Genomic DNA, 15,991 nt, shown 5'->3' with positions numbered 1-15,991 from the left:
TGAACTCCTTGTTGGTCCTCGATCTCCAGGTCTTAACTCCTGATAGATTTTGGTCTTGTATTCATTTCTTGCTCCATAACCCATAGATTCAAGCAATCAGGCGGATGTGGTATACCCGTCTAAGTGGCTATTTGATTTAGAGGGGATAGACAAGTAAGTTATTTTTCCTTGCGTATTCATAAGAAAGTTCCTGATTTGGAATTGTAGCTATTTATGTTGATGGTACAGACATGATGTGTACTCTTGATGTAATAAGAGACCTTAAAAGCTATTTAAAATCCGAATTTGAGATGAAAAATCTAGGAAAAGCTCGAATGAATATTGAGCTTGTGGTATATTATTCCACCAGTTTGCATATGTCTAAAGCTGTCAGGCAATTTAACAAAGACATGCATCCTGATAGCACTACCATGATTAGTCGAGGTTCAAATGTAAGTAAGTAACCATTTCGTCCAAAGGAATATGACGAAGATGTGTTGGGAGATGAAATTCCCATATCTAAGTACAATATACGTATTGTTGTACTTAGTATAATAATGTACTCGATTAAATTTTACATCCTCAGGGATCTTGTTAGCTAGATATAGCTCCGCGCCAATGCAACGTCATTGAAATGGTATGGTGAATGTAATCATGTACTTAAAAGTAACCATTGACATAAATTTGTTTTATCCCTACAAAGACATTAAAAGGAATGCTAATGAAAGTGCAATCCAAAAGTTGTTGATTATGAAGGAATAATAATCTCTTCTCCAACGAAAGTAATCAGGGGGGGATACGGTAGACTGTTTTCTAGGTCATTACCGATATTAAGTTTCGAAAAGTACATGACTAAAGGAACAGTCTGGAACAACCTTGAAAATAATCAGGGGGAGATGTTGACATCAGGGGGAGGATCCAAGGATATGATGTCGACATAATTTACTTCGAAATTGAAGCTGTGTTGTACTCTTTTTCCCTTCGATCGAGAATAATTTTTCCCAAAGGATTTTGTTACTCGACAAGGTTTTTAGCGAGACAATACTAAAAGCATAAAGTATGTTGAACGTTGAAGACATAAAGATCGCGTTGATATTACTGAAAATATCTGAATCAAAGAAATGAAACGCGATAGTCTGTTAAGCAACGTAACTTCCAGAATCAACAACAAGGTCTTATAAACATTCAAGTCACCAAAGTAAAGTGTGGTAAACTTCTTCTGACTGCATTAGACTAATGAAAATTGTCTGACATCTGGGGGAGCATCTAATAGTGTGTTGAACTATTTTCCTTCACCGAGGTTACTTTTTCCTACAGGGTTTTGTTACTCTGCAAGGTTTTTAATGAGACAACAACAAACACTGGTAATGTAATTTCCCAGCTAAGGCTATTGTCTTTCCCACGAGGATTTTCTGCCTTAGGAGTTGTGAAGCAACTAGTCAACTTCAACGGAGCGAAATGATCATCTGCAACAGATCACCTTTACTTGCATTTGTCGGTTGTACTCTTTTCCCTTCGTCAAGGTTTTATCTCATTGGGTTTTCCTTGTCAAGGTTTTAATGAGGCAACGCATACTCATCCAACTATGCTCTAAGTTTAATTGATATTGTACTCTTTTTCTTTAGTTCAGATTTTGCCCCTCTGGATTTTTCCTGACGAAGTTTTAACGAGGCAATTAACTTAGACTCGTCGATCTTTGAAGATCGTATTGCATGTGATGAACTACATGTAAAATATGAGGCAACATGTGAAGTACTACATGTAAAGAGTTGTACCAAGGTTTTGTCCCACTGGGATTTTCCTTGTCAAAGTTTTAATGGAGCAAATTGTCTTAGACACAGAAGTCATGAAGGAGAGAACTACATTTGAAGACCTACATCCGAAGCATTGTATGTGAAGTACTGCATATGGAGATTTATTGGACCGCACAAGGGGGAGTGTTGTAGGGCTTTAGCCCACGGATGTGCAGCCCAATATAATAGCTAGGGTTCTATTCCTATTGTATAAAAAGGATACTAAATCTATGTAATAAGGTTGATCCATTATCAATAGAAATCTCTCATATGCCTCAGTCTCTTTCTGTTTTCCTATAATTCTACTGAAACAATATTCTATTGAAATGGAAAACCAAACCGGTCCGCGAGTTATAACCCCAAAGAAAACCGAATTGATGAACAAAATCAGATTACACATCAACTGTAACTTAATTTTCAGATTCTCATGTTAAGTTCAAACGCAAGCTCTACATATCAACACCACTCAAAGGTTTCTCACTTAAAACAGGCCTGAATTCTATGATATTAAGTACACACCTAGAGGATTCAGATTTTCAAAAAACGCTGCCATTTGCACTTCCCTTGACAGGATCAAATCTTACATTTGAGTTTAAGTAGTTTTCACATAGGGTGTAAAGTCTTTTCATTAACAGATAAAGAAAAGCGTAAAATAAACACTTCTTACTACTCCCACAATGGATGGTAGTGATGTTTTGAATCAACAGCAAAACAAACAAAAGAGCCTCCAAAGAAATTTAATGCAACAAATTAAACCTTAGCCGATGATATACCGTTGAAAATATTGACCATCTCTTTAGAAAAGAATTAAAGATTCGAAACAGTTCCGTCCCTTGGTTCTTTCTTAATAAGATGATCAACGATTCAACATAACGAGCTCTTCCTTGCAAAAGCTTATGCCTTGCCATAAGGACCACACTATTGTGTGAACTAAAGTACATGTAAGAATATACAAGAAATAAACAAACAAAAACGATGATTCGAGGTTGATTGTGTTGAGCCCGACTGGGCATGGTATCTCTGCTCTGGTTATAACTTAAGTATCAAAGGCGATCCTGAAATAAACAGAGAAACTCGATCAGAATCTGCACTTTTTCTGTGCCAAGCACTTGGACTGCATGTAAATTTACAACTTTTCTTGAAGCATTGCTTAGTAGTAAATGGGGTTGTACAGCAACTAGCTAAGACTTCCGTGACACGTGATTATATGAGGTTTTTTCCAGTAAAGCACCACAGGTTCAACATATAAGGCAGTTATTATGAACTTGTTACAAATAAAGCAGTAAAAGATAAGTGGGATGGAATCCTTTACTCTTCAAATAATGCACATGAATTAAACGAAAATCACCTGCAGCATCTGCATTAGTTTAGGATTTTGCTCTAGAATTTGGCAGAGTTTCTCCCGATCACTCAACAAAGACTGACAATGAAGATAAAAATAACTAATCAGAAGGAAAGTAAAATAAATTTCAAACACAACGTTAAAAGACATTTATTAGGGTATTTACTGACGCCTTTCAATAAGAAAATATAAGGTTTGACTGAAGAGCGCACCTGGATGGCTTCAGGAGATCCAAGGATCTCTTGTAAAGACATTGGAAGATCTTGTTGTTGCTGTTGCTGAGATGATTCACCTTGCTGATAAAGAGCTTGTGCTTGAGTGAGTTCAGCTTGTTGTTGCAATTGCGGTTGTGCAAGATGCTCTGGTGGTTGGGATTGATAGTAGACCTGCAGTGGCGAAATATGAGGCTGTTGCTGGATTTGAAAAGGCTGAGCCTGGACTTGTATAGGATTCTGCAACATAGACATTCCTTGATCTGACTGCAAGTGTGTAACCTGAATAGGAGGTCTTAGATGCTGAGGAGGATGAGGGTGGGGATGAGGAGGTTGTGGTGGCTGCAGTGGTTGCAGCTGTAGCCTAGGTTGCATTGACTGCATGGGATTGGAGCTTGGTTGGTTCTGACCCTGATGCTGAGTCGGACCACTATAAACAGTTCCGGGTATATTGGGCGACCTGCTGACTAGCAAAGGTGGCATAAGAGATGGAGGGTAAGAAGATAAGCCGCCTCCTGGTTGAGTGAAGGTACCTAATCTAGCATCGGTGGAGGGAGGTTGAGTCATACCAGCACTACTATGACCATAAACAGATGACTGATTTGTATAATTCTTCATAGATGTCTGTGCAAATGAAGCTGAGACTGGAGGAGGAGTGGGTGGAAGTGGAGGTTGTGGAGGTCTAGCAGATCCACCAGCAGAGGAGTTGGTATCATCGTTCAGCCTATTTCCAGGAGAGGCAGAAACCCATGAGTACTTCGGATCCAGCATAGGATGCACTGCCGTTGCGGGACCGTGAGGATAGGAAGAGAGATAATCCATTTGAACCTGTGAATTATAATTGTTATCTTCTCTTCCATAGAAAGAACGTACAGTACTAGTGCCATTAACATCAAATGCTTGCAACGGATAGCCGGTAGGAAGTGGTGGTTGCGCATCTCGCGTTGGGTGGCCATAGGGAGATGAATGACTTGGAACAGTTTCCGCTTTCTGAGATATCACAGATGAAACAGACTGAGGAGGAGGCATTGGTGGTAGTGGTGGTTGATTGAGCAAAGGCTTCCTCTCATAACGTCCTTTAGATCCAGAGGCCAAATGAGCATTAGATGCTTGCTGTGAGTTGTCTCTTTGATAGATACTAGAAGGCACCCTAGAATCACCCACTACATGTAGAGGGGATGACGAACTCTTATTATAAAATGGTATTGGAAACCCAGGTGGGTTTGTAGCAGCTTCAAACGCACCGGAGGTCGTGAGTGGAGTGGCATTCTTTGAGTCATCAGATTGCTCACCGAAATACGGCTTCTCTGGGTACTTCTTCTCAGAAGTAACACTTGCTTCACGTGATAATGGCTTCTCGGGTCTAGATAACGATCTTTTCGAAGAGAACGCACTTGCGTTATTCTCATCTACATTAGAAGCTGATGGTGTTCCCAAGTTAGATACATGTGTACTCACATTAATGTCACTTTCAGTTTCTTCAACAATTGAATGCGGAGAACCTCCCTCGATCATGACTGGAGCTGCATGCAAATTTTCATCAGGCTGAGGAAATGGTAATTTATCGTCAGATTCCGACTCCTCTTCATCAAAAACGATATTGATTCCATTAAGATCATCATCAAGATCTGCTTTCAAATGCTGTGGCCTATCAAGCTTCTCTGGGCCACTCTCACTCTCAGGCGGGGTGTTTCTTACAAGTGGTGCCGTCTCCCCAGCTGCCATAGCCACAGGGGGTTGCCGCTCCCTTTGTCTGGCCATGAATTCATCCACATGGATTGATGGAGCCCTACCGCCAGTAGATCCTCCACGCTGGACAGAACTTACAACGTTCGAGCCAGTGCTAACACCATCCACATTTCTTTCTCTTGCAACATAGTCATCCACGTGCATAGAAGGAGGTCTGCTGGTATTCGGCTTGCGTTGTCGAAAAGCATCCCTACGTGTAGGACCAGAAGAAGCAGCGGGGAGACCTAATCCTCTTGTAAGGTCGACTCCTGGGTTATCTCCTCTAGAACGCCTATTCGGCACCTCCATTGAAGTCATTTTCCTTTTTTGGGGAAGGGCTGATGTCCCTAGTCTGTCAGAAGAATCTGGACATTCCCACATAAACTTGTCAACAAGTCCCCCAAGAGAGGAGTAATCATCAGCCTTTTCAGCATAACCATCCAGCTTTCTAGCCCATGAAAGTGATTCCCTAGAGTCATCATTAATGATTGCCCGCATGGTGAGAGATGGAAACAAGTAATGAGGTAGAACAAACTTTGAAGCATCAAGAACATCATTTGACTTGAAAGGGAACCCTTCATTAAAAGTAGGATCATCCACTTTGATTGAACCGGTGGGCTTCTCCAGCAACACTAACAGTGATTTGGTTGTTTCCTTTACCTGCAAATTGCATACATACATAGCAATTATGGTTGGATTTTCAGAGTATCCAAAGAAAGAATCTGATAAAATGGTACCACTGCCATACCTGAGATAAAATAGTTTTCATATTTGAGGTGGCAAAAGATTCAGCTTCATTAACCTTCGAATCTAATAAAGCTACTAATTCAAAGGCATCCTCCACTTTATCTTCGGGAAGATGTCCCACGCCATCAGAATCAAGAGGAAGCCCAAAAAGGGATTTTAATACAGAAATCCTCTCCAAGTTCAAGCTGATAAAAATGGAGAAGAGAGGAGGGATTAGATCATTCCATTATTGGAAGTGACAATCAATCAATTCATAGTAATCCTACCCAACCTCTGATGCACAAATGAGTAAAGCCAATTATCACAACTTGATATAAAGTCAGCATAAACACCTAGGTGTGGAGAAAAGTTAACAAGAAGCAAGCCACCTACGACCTCGACTAAACTTCAGATTGGTGCAGAGCATGTATTTCTTTTTTAAGCATGATATTAGGTTTAAGGCCTGTCAAGTTACAGATTGTTTTAATCGCACACACTTTTCTTCATTTATTTTGGGTTAAGGACCACCATACAGTCTTCCTTGGCCAAATTTACTGCAAGTTCTAAATTTCATTTTCTTTTCGACTATTTCCTCTCTCTCTCTCTTGATGAAAAACCAACACCAAGGCAACCTAACAGCATCACCTCCTCTTCCCTATCTCTCTACAGTTTCCTCCCTTTTAGGCATAGTGCAATGGAATTTGACAACAGTTATACATTACCCACACAAACTAAGCAAACTGAAAATAGTATAATGTTTGCATATAACAATTCGGTATTAATAGATATTTTAAAATTTATTACACATACAGTGCAACCAGATTTAGTTGCAACATCCTAGTGTTCCGTTAAGAGGCCAACTTCAAGAAGAGAAGCTGTGGTCATTAAGCTTTAAAATGGGTGCTATGCTTTTAGGGACTTAGGTCATTTAGGGTCTCTCCTGCCTCTACAAACAACCAGAGCTTAGATGCTGATTTGCCTTCACATGTGAGTGGGTGTTCTTTTTTTGGATAGATACATCTGAATGGTAACAGTAGCAGCAACAGGCAAGTACATCGTCAGCACGTGGCCCATATCAGCACATTAAGTTGTAAACATAAAAATGCACAAACACTATTAATGCATCCTAAAAGTACAAGGAAAGAGGAAGGTCTAGCTAATAAGGATCGTTACGACAGCTTTACATGGTTTCTACTTCCTCCGTCCCAGATATATAGGCGGAATAGGTAAAGTCTCTTAGATAAAGAAATTAATTTGTTTTCATAATATCCGTACTTTTTCCTGCTTTACCATTTTTTTCATATTCTCAATACTAGAAACATTAACTTAATTGTGATGATACACATGCTCTTTAAATAAGGGTGTATGCGGAAAAACCCATATTGGGATTAAATTTACTATCTAGTGGGACAAGATAATTCCGCTTTCATATGTGGGACAAAGGCAGTAACTGATTAGTTTCCTATGATCATACACTCGATCAAGCAGGTACTTCTGAGGCTTTCAGGAGACAAACAAGTGCTTCACGAAGATAACTTACCTTTTACCTTCCATGCAGAAGGAAAGTGCACCTAGAGACAGTGCGCTTAGAGCCTCAGTCGCATAAGCAGACAAACTATCCTCGCCATCTATAGACAATAAATTTCTGCAGCAATATAGCAGAGGTGGGTGTCTCTTCCAATCAAAGCCGTAAAGGCTGCTGCCGTTTTCATCCGGTTCATGCCCTCTCTCAGGCTCATCTTTCTCAAAACTAGAATGATCAGCAACGGATGCAAAAGCATTTTTACCCTCAACACAAGCAGCTAACCCTTTAAAGACGACTAGACACCCAAGCAATTCCTTTCCAACTGGAAGGACCTAGAGACAGAAGGAAGTACAATCACCACTAAGAAAGAAAAGAATACATACAAGGGAGGTGGCACAAGAAAAAAACATCTATCGTAACTCAGAACATAGGAAATAACCAAGATTGTCAACTTGTATTGATATGACTAGTTAGTATCAAAATGCACATCCTTATAATCAGCATGTGATCAAGGTATTACCTGGCATAACTTGAGTACATCATTCAATATTAACGAGCAATCTTCAGTACTCAGTTTTTCAAATCTGCAAGTATAATAGCTGATCAATGTTCAACAAAAATGCTACCTAAAAGAACAGGGATCTCAAACAACTATCACAATTTACTAACTTGTCATATTTGGCAGAGTGTTGCATAGAAACTTGAGAAGCAAAAATCAGTGTGAACGCCTTGAATACAGGAAGGCACCAACCGAGAAGAGTAAAACCAAGCTCAGCAGAAATTCTGGTGTCCTTGAACATATTCCCTTCACAAATAGATGCATTGACACACCTCTTAAGTGCTTTCAATAGTAAGCCAACAAGACCCTCTTTTAGTAATAACGCCTGGGGAAGAAGGAACTGATAGTAAGGAAATAAAACTATATATTGATGTCATAAATGTAATGGAGTAAGATAAACAACAACCTTAGTACGTGGATGCTCCAGTAGGCTAGCAATAAAATCAAGAAGTCTATACACCTGGAAGATGTAAAATAGTCAAATAGTAAATATTAAGTATCCAAGACTGCATAAAGAAACAACACAGAAGTATAAAAAACATCTTGAACACACATGGTCAGTATCAAGCATCCGAGACTATATAAAGATAAGAAATCAAAAACAGCTTCAAAGTATTACCTTGAAAACATCTGTGTCAGAGAGAGGAGTAGATTCAGATACATGATCTTCTATCCATAAAATGATTGGTCGAAGCAGAAAAACAGCACTTTCAGCCTTTTGGCATGCAATTCGAACTATGAAAACACGCAGCATGTCTTGTATGACAACCAATGCCTGTTGAAAGAGAAGGATATTATACATGTGATGGACATAAAAATAAGCATAAGATAAAATCTGATGATTTGACCTCCAAGGCAGAGAAGAGAAACAACAGTACAGGAAGCTTACGGTAGAAGCAAAATGTAAAATAATCTGTGCGATTTTGTCCAGCAGTGGAGTCAAACGACCGAGCAGCATTGCAACATGTCCAGGCTGTAAGTACCAGTCAACTTGCTTCTCCTTTTGACGGCCTAATATTGTTCCAATAGACAAAGTTCTAAGTGCACTCAGTGAGGGCATCCCATCCCTCCACAGCCAGATACCTTCCTCGGGGAATAGATCACCCTTTTAAAAGAGCAAAAAAGAGCAGAAGCAGAACTTAAATTGGAGATGCAAGATCTTAATATGTTATGCTAAAAAGCTCGGAAACATGTGGTTCCTGACTACAGAACTCTGGTGCAGAAAACATACCAATAGACATAGTAAACTGCAGGCTTCCTTAGGACCCAAGGCTAGAAGTGAAGTTGCTTGAACACTGTCAAGTAAGCAATGAAATAGACCAGGAGTCCAACCAAATACTGGCCAACATGCTAGGGCCGAGACAAGAAGATGGGAAACCACCCCTAGACCAAGAGCTGAACCAGGATACGGGGAGGAAAGATCTGCCGCGCATGCAGCTAATTTTGGACTGCGCCAAAAATTTCAAACAATTAAATTAAAAAAATCGCACACAAAAAAAATAAGATATTACCAGTGCAAGTGCTAATAAGAGCAAACTCCCAATCACCTGACTTCCCTATGCAAACGCAAAAGCGCATTCATTAGCTTTGTATTCCGGTGCTGCTCTTTAACATCCTACAGAAGAGGATTGAATAACATACGAACTCAGTAACACAAAAACTGTAGCAACCAAATCATATTGATCGCACATTCAAAATTTTCAGGTAATTGACTTAGTTCGAGTCATTTGATACTGTCCTCAGAAAAACCGTGAAAAGCAATACACAAGAAAAATCCAGTTGCAAATAAAAGGTTATGCATGGAAAAAAACATTCGAATAAGAGACTAACAGCCACAAATCTCAACAGTACATACCTGCAATCTTTGCAATAGCGTAATAAGCAACACAAGACAGGGAATCATAAGATCAATTAAACTCTGTTCGCGACTACGTTCTGAAAGCAAATCTGAGGTAGAGTTGCACTCGCCACCTTCATCGACAAGGTAATCTGTTCAAGAAACGAATTTTAACACTCACGGAATATTGAAAACATGCAACATAATAGAAAAACAAGTGAACATGATGTAACATAGCATGTTAAGAGCAAAATGGAACGTGAGACAAATTGTGACATCATCGCATTAAGGCATCACATCCAAACAAAATGATAATGATATCGCAAAGAAAAAATATCAAAAGTTAAATCTAGATAATCAGTACATTTTCCACAAAACAAAGTCAATCAGCACGCTGCACATTTACCACGATTGAAGTTTAAATTATACCCCACAATAAGCGTCTTACCATATGTGTTAGAGGATCTCTCGAGCATGGATTTGCAGTTGATTAGAACAACATATATAAGTTTCACTGCACCCTCTTCATAAAGAGCAGCTGCAACAGCCTACACCAGAAAGAAAAAAAAAACATTAAAAAACTTAACGATGTCAATTCATCAAAGCATATGCTGAAATAAGGTTATAATAAATACGAACCGGGTTTTCTGAAATGAAGGACAAAATCCTGAAGGTTGTTGTTAGCTGAGCTACAGAAGAATCGCGAAGAGCAACCCCATCAAATAACTTGTCTGAAACGAGTTTCCCGAGGAGATTTTCAATGACTTGAATGTCAGAACCGTTGTCAGACTCTCCAACAACATTTTCAACATCCATGGAATCAGATACTAAAACACTTGCTGAAGTAAGCTGAGCATCTCCCCCAGAAGCTAAAACAGCGGCATACCGTAGAAGTCCAATAGCTCCATTTCTGTGATAAACTACACCCGCATCGATCCATTCCAACAACCTCGTAGGAGCATCCTTCCTATTAGATCCGGGGGAAGATGAATGCAAGGCCTTGTGAAGCTCCACAGCATGTTTAATCCAACAGCGCATAGAAGATGCAGTTGAATCGGTAACAATCACTTCGAAAATCTCCGCAGCCGAGTGAAAAATCGCAAGATTTATAGGTGAAGTTTCTGGGGATGGTTGCAGTGGAATGAGTGGAGTACAGAAAAATTAGCAAAATAGCTGCACAAAAAAATCAGGGAAAAGTGTAACTGCAGAGGAATTACTTACCGCTATTTAACATTGCTGCCTCCACTTCATTAACCGAACGTAATGCTTCCATCAAAACCAAAATTGCCTAACAACAGTAAATTATTAGCGGATAAGACAACCATAATAGTTTTATACTTAGTATAAGTGGCATAAGGGGTGAGTTTGGAACGTGGTCGTTAAAACCTTAAAGATCCAACCACCACAGTAATTATTAAACGTCACGGTAAAAAAAATCACCAAATTCATGATGCCCCACACCTCTATTTCAGAATCACATCCTTTTTAAGTGCCACATATAGAGAACTAGAAACAAATAAGCCAAGAATTTACCTAACTTTAACTATTCTATAATTTTGAACCTACAAAGTTGTTACACATGATCCAGCACCACAAAACACTGTTGTAAATTCATGAATTTAAACAGCAGAACCAAAAAAAACCCTAATTTTATGTTAAATAATTCCAACACAAACGGGAACAAAAAAGCAACTTCCCTATGACAGAAACGAGTTAATCGACAGCAAACTGTACCTCAGGAAAATGACCTACTGCCAATAGTGCATGTCGTCCAGAATCAGACCTGCAATTATGTCATTATACTTCATTTAATTTGATGAACTCAGTATTTGACTCCGTATAAACAAAGAAACTGAATATAATTCCTACCTAGAAAGACCGCATAACTCCCAGAGTACCCATAAAAGTTCCTCAGAGTGAGGAACTGATGCTAATAAACGATCAATAGCATTCACCTGCACCAAAATAAATATTCAGAACTTACCTAAATCAGCCGCAAAGAAGAATTGGCAAAATCATGCGCCAAAGTAATAAAACTCACCACCCTAAGATGCAGCTCCGCAATGATACCAACTTCCTGAGGGCGACAAAAGAAACCCTTAGATAACAAAACTGATGCATATCGAAGAGGCACACAATCTTCCGTGTTTGTTTCTTTAAGACCCTCAAGAGAAAGGATTAATGTGGCAGTGACTTCAGGCTGACTTAGAAGGAACACTAAACCTGGCAAACAAGAACAAACTGGGAACATGAACATCTGGCTGATATAGAAAAATGTAAAATTTGCAGCACTTCGTTTTCAGCCTAACCTGAGCGACAGTAAAGAAGCGAAAGAAGTATGGCCTCTATCAAGGAGACAATGTCCATGAATATGTCCATTGCATGCCCTTTTTCAGAACGCAACATAGTAGATGACAACAGCGCAGCTGATAAAGGAAGAAATCCCCTTTCCTGTTTCCAAAGAGATATCAAAATGAAACACCGGTGAATTTATTAATAAATAATAGTATTACAGATCAGTTGACGATTATACCTTTAGAAGTGTCAGTAAATGTTGGTCAATATCCCAATTTGGAAAAGAACAATTAGAGGATGCAATCAAGTCAATTGTTGCTTTGTAAGATAAAATTCCCTCAGTCTGACCGAGAATCAATGATCTACTAGCAAGAGCTGTGGGTGAAGGATCCTCAATTGGCCCCCGTGAATTTAGTAACTTCTGTCAAAGGTAGCAATGAATAAGGAAATAAAACTTGGAAAGAATGCACCAGTGAAGAGGTACTACAAAATCGTATATGAGAGAGAGAGAGGCAGAAGAGATACTACAAACTTGGAAAGCATGTACCAGACGGAAGAAATACTACAAAGTCTTATATTAGAGAAGGAGAGCTTTCTACTAACCAATAGTTTCTTGAGCTGCAGTTTAGCACTGCTGAGCATATTCAGACTGATACTTTTGGCCACCTCAACAGCATACACATTTCCCAATAAAGATAGTACTGCAGACTGCCAAAACAGGAACTACATGTTAACCTGCCAAAGAAGCTAATGCTATGGACAGCATCCTCTACGAAAGACTGCAGTATCATACCTCATACTTCGATGCAACTTCATAGAATTGTAATCGATGGAGGATATACGTTGCGAGAGATGCAACATCGTGCTGCTGTTTTTCCAGTAACAACTTCACTATATGACTATAGCCTTCACTATAACCTGATGGGACATTCTCATCTTCACGAGGCCACCAACCCAAAAATCCTTCACACCCGATAGAATATCGAGTTGCCCGTTCAACAACTGAGAGCAGCATTAAGGTAATAGCCGTAGATTTCTTTGTTGCAGTACAGAAAACCCCCGCTAGCTGCTCCATTCCACCACTATTGACAAACTGAAAGCAACTCTCTTTCCCAGAGCATAACAACAGCACCAAACTCAAACCTACAATCATATTTTTATTCTGGAAAATAAAATAAAAGGGTCAGAAATAGAACGTAAACAAATGGTATCTTTTTCTTCCGTTTACGGAGGAAATGAAATAAAGCAACATGGTACTACCAGCCACACTGGATTCACGAATCAGAAAAGTTGTCACCTGAGAAAGCGATGTGTGATCAGTCTGAAATTGCCCCTTAGAGAAAAAATAACGGCCGAGTACATCCAGTAACAGTTCAAAAGCTGGTGCTGCCATTTCAGCATCAGATTCAATCATGTCACAATCTCCGGATAATTTGTTTGATACATGCACAGATTTTTGAAGAATCGTTTTATACAGTTCAGAAAGTTCATTTCTAGCTTGACTAAGATTAGAATTAGGTTCCTTTAAGCAATTTAAAGAGTTAATTTGTCCATTCTGGTTACAAGATAATTCCGTAAACTGCAAACTACCAGTAATATACGTAGACACCACAGATGCAACAGAAGAAACAACATTATGCACGTCATTTCCAAGACTTGATGCATCAAAGACCTTGTAAATCAAGTGTATGAATTCTTTTAGTTCCAAAGTAAAATCTGGTTCAGGAACTGGTAAACATAGTAACTTCAAGGAGCATATTGACTCCTCTAAAGACAACTTAGTTGAACGCAATGCAGGAGGAAGGTCTTCAAGCTTTCCTTCTGATGATGAACAAACCAGGTTTGCCAAGGAGCTATCCAAATCAAAATCAATGTTAAACTGTCCTAGATCTTCTGCAGTATTTCCATAGACAACTAATGTCAAGCTGCGATAGGTTCCTCTTACGACCAAATGACTAGTTACTACAGCCTGCATGATTATAACAAACGGTTGAGAGCGGTAATGTACTAAGAAAAAATTAAGAAGGCAAAAAAAAAACAAGAAACAAGAACTAACTAAATACCTCAACTTCAAGCACATTTGAGGATGAATGCGAATACAGGAACGGCTGGCACAGACGCCTGAACCTTGGTTCCCCTTCACATTGCACGAAAACCTCCAAAGCAAATGAAGGAGGTGAAGTAGCCCTGTTAAAATAACCAAACAAACTTACTTCACTATGCTAAATCACTCTAAATTTATTACACAATCTTTTCGGAATTGAAGGACGGCTGATATTAGTTATTACTAGCATAGCCCACAAAATACATATTCTTGAATGTTGAGCAAGTTTCACTAAAAAAACAAAGAAAAATCTATAATTATCAGTGAAAACAAGAATTCCAGTGTACACAACAAGTGACCTAATTAGCGTACATTTCCCACTAGAGAACAAATTTAAGGCCAAAATATACCAAAAGCAAGTATTACATACCCAACAAGTGTTATTACTGGTGAAGCTGATGATGCATTCTGTTCGAGAAACTCACACGCATTAATGACAATCGGTTCTGCAAATATTACCTGCAAAAAAAAAATCCACATTACAAGTTATATTCCCTCAAAAACTCATACGCATTAATTTTCCAATAGGGTCTATGTTCCATCAGAAGAAAGTTGAAAACCAATCAATAATTACAATCACCAAATTCCCCGTCTAATTCCACACAACGTCGTCACACACATATAAACCACCCAAAAAACCCTAGAATACACTAAATTAATAGTTAAGGAGTTATTTTTGCCAAGGTTTCTTACTATACTACGAACACACATATAAAACTGGATCTAAATGGCACCAAATTAATCTTCAATTTTATTCAGAATTAAGTACGGCAATCTTCAAAACAAAAATCAACAATGCGAACAGAAATAAAAGGTTTAAGCCCTAGAGACGAGAAACATTGAAGGGAGTAATTAACACGGAGAATAAGATAAGTTGTGAGGTTACCTCGTCAACATACTCGTCAAGTTGAGGATGAACGAAGTTCTGAGCAAATAATACAGATGGCTCCGGACGACCCATATTTTTGTCGCTACAAGTTCATGGGCGTGGGGGATATACAGAGTGATAGAGGGAAGAAGATGACAGTAAGATGCCTTCTTCTACTGCAATTTCTTATATTCAAGTGTAGACTTCCACAAACTAGGGCTTTGGATTGAGTCTTCCCTGTCGCTGCAGCATCCCTTGTGCAATTTGCGCGCCCAAATACCCAGAAGAAATCGAGGTTGCAGAATATTGACCTAGAAAAAGAATACGGTTCTTTTTTGAACTTTTTGTCTTGGTATTGGTTCCTTTAGTTTTACATAATGTGTATGAGCCCCTTTCACCGCCCTCTGGGCATCGCGGTGGCTAAGAGCATATCCTACTGGTAGTCCTATTTGGAGACTAACGCGCCTATATGAAGGAACTCTCGTTCATACGAACGAGTGAACCCACTATGGGAAAATCAAAATAGAACACTAAACGGAAGACAGTCTTCCGTGAGAATCGAATTTTGATGTCCAACGGGAAATAGTCCCCAATGAAGCAAAAAAAAACAAAAAATCGGGAGACCGTTACCCGTTAGGTATTAAAACCTCTAAAACATCCAGGAGACGAGTTTTTGGTTCCTTTCTCTTTTTTTCACTCTTCTTCTCTAGACTCTTCTTCTTCCTCTTTTCAATCTCCATCAATCAACCGGGTATCATCAAATTAAATGAAACCCATTATATATTATTGAAGGTAAATCCCTCTTGAGTCTTTCTAATTCGTTTTTTGGTATGATTTGGTTATATATTTCGTTTTTATTCAAGGTTTGCCCTAAAAAAAAAATTCAATTGTTTTGAAGGTGGAGTGAGTGAATTCAATTGGATTTAAGGTATGATTATGTTCAATTTCATTCTTGTTTAAGTTTATTATGATTGATTTATGATTGTTACTTGTTTTTCATTCATAATTGATTAATATTTGTTT

The 15,991-nt window shown here is 38.9% G+C and overlaps 1 protein-coding gene across 1 annotated transcript; it reads right to left on the bottom strand.

Moving 5' to 3' along the window:
- Window positions 1-2,508: 2,508 nt before the first annotated feature.
- Window positions 2,509-15,297, bottom strand: LOC113310698. Its single transcript, XM_026559443.1, has 27 exons — window positions 14,987-15,297; window positions 14,471-14,559; window positions 14,060-14,183; window positions 13,294-13,965; window positions 12,790-13,158; window positions 12,600-12,704; window positions 12,235-12,417; window positions 12,011-12,152; window positions 11,743-11,924; window positions 11,571-11,656; window positions 11,436-11,484; window positions 10,923-10,989; window positions 10,341-10,822; window positions 10,150-10,249; window positions 9,720-9,853; window positions 9,412-9,479; window positions 9,096-9,312; window positions 8,754-8,969; window positions 8,484-8,639; window positions 8,271-8,324; window positions 7,975-8,189; window positions 7,826-7,889; window positions 7,321-7,637; window positions 5,803-5,986; window positions 3,327-5,714; window positions 3,121-3,192; window positions 2,509-2,827 (listed from the first exon to the last, which is right to left on the bottom strand). Exons 1-27 carry the CDS (start codon window positions 15,059-15,061, stop codon window positions 2,816-2,818), a joined length of 6,822 nt encoding a protein of 2,273 aa, XP_026415228.1. The 5' UTR covers window positions 15,062-15,297; the 3' UTR covers window positions 2,509-2,815.
- Window positions 15,298-15,991: the final 694 nt, after the last annotated feature.

The sequence above is a fragment of the Papaver somniferum genome, chromosome 9 (assembly GCF_003573695.1).
Source record: "Papaver somniferum cultivar HN1 chromosome 9, ASM357369v1, whole genome shotgun sequence".
In the NCBI taxonomy this organism is placed as follows: Eukaryota; Viridiplantae; Streptophyta; class Magnoliopsida; order Ranunculales; family Papaveraceae; genus Papaver; species Papaver somniferum.
This window is presented reverse-complemented; position numbering and strand designations above follow the sequence as displayed.

What these genes read in the sequence shown, in the direction of transcription:
- LOC113310698 (XM_026559443.1), bottom strand. Translation starts at nt 15,061, where the DNA reads ATGGGTCGTCCGGAGCCATCTGTATTATTTGCTCAGAACTTCGTTCAT. An exon ending in ATTTACTGACACTTCTAAAG is followed by an intron (nt 12,153 to 12,234) that starts GTATAATCGTCA and finishes CTTTGGAAACAG; the next exon opens with GAAAGGGGATTTCTTCCTTT. An exon ending in ATGTACTCAAGTTATGCCAG is followed by an intron (nt 7,638 to 7,825) that starts GTAATACCTTGA and finishes TTCTGTCTCTAG; the next exon opens with GTCCTTCCAGTTGGAAAGGA.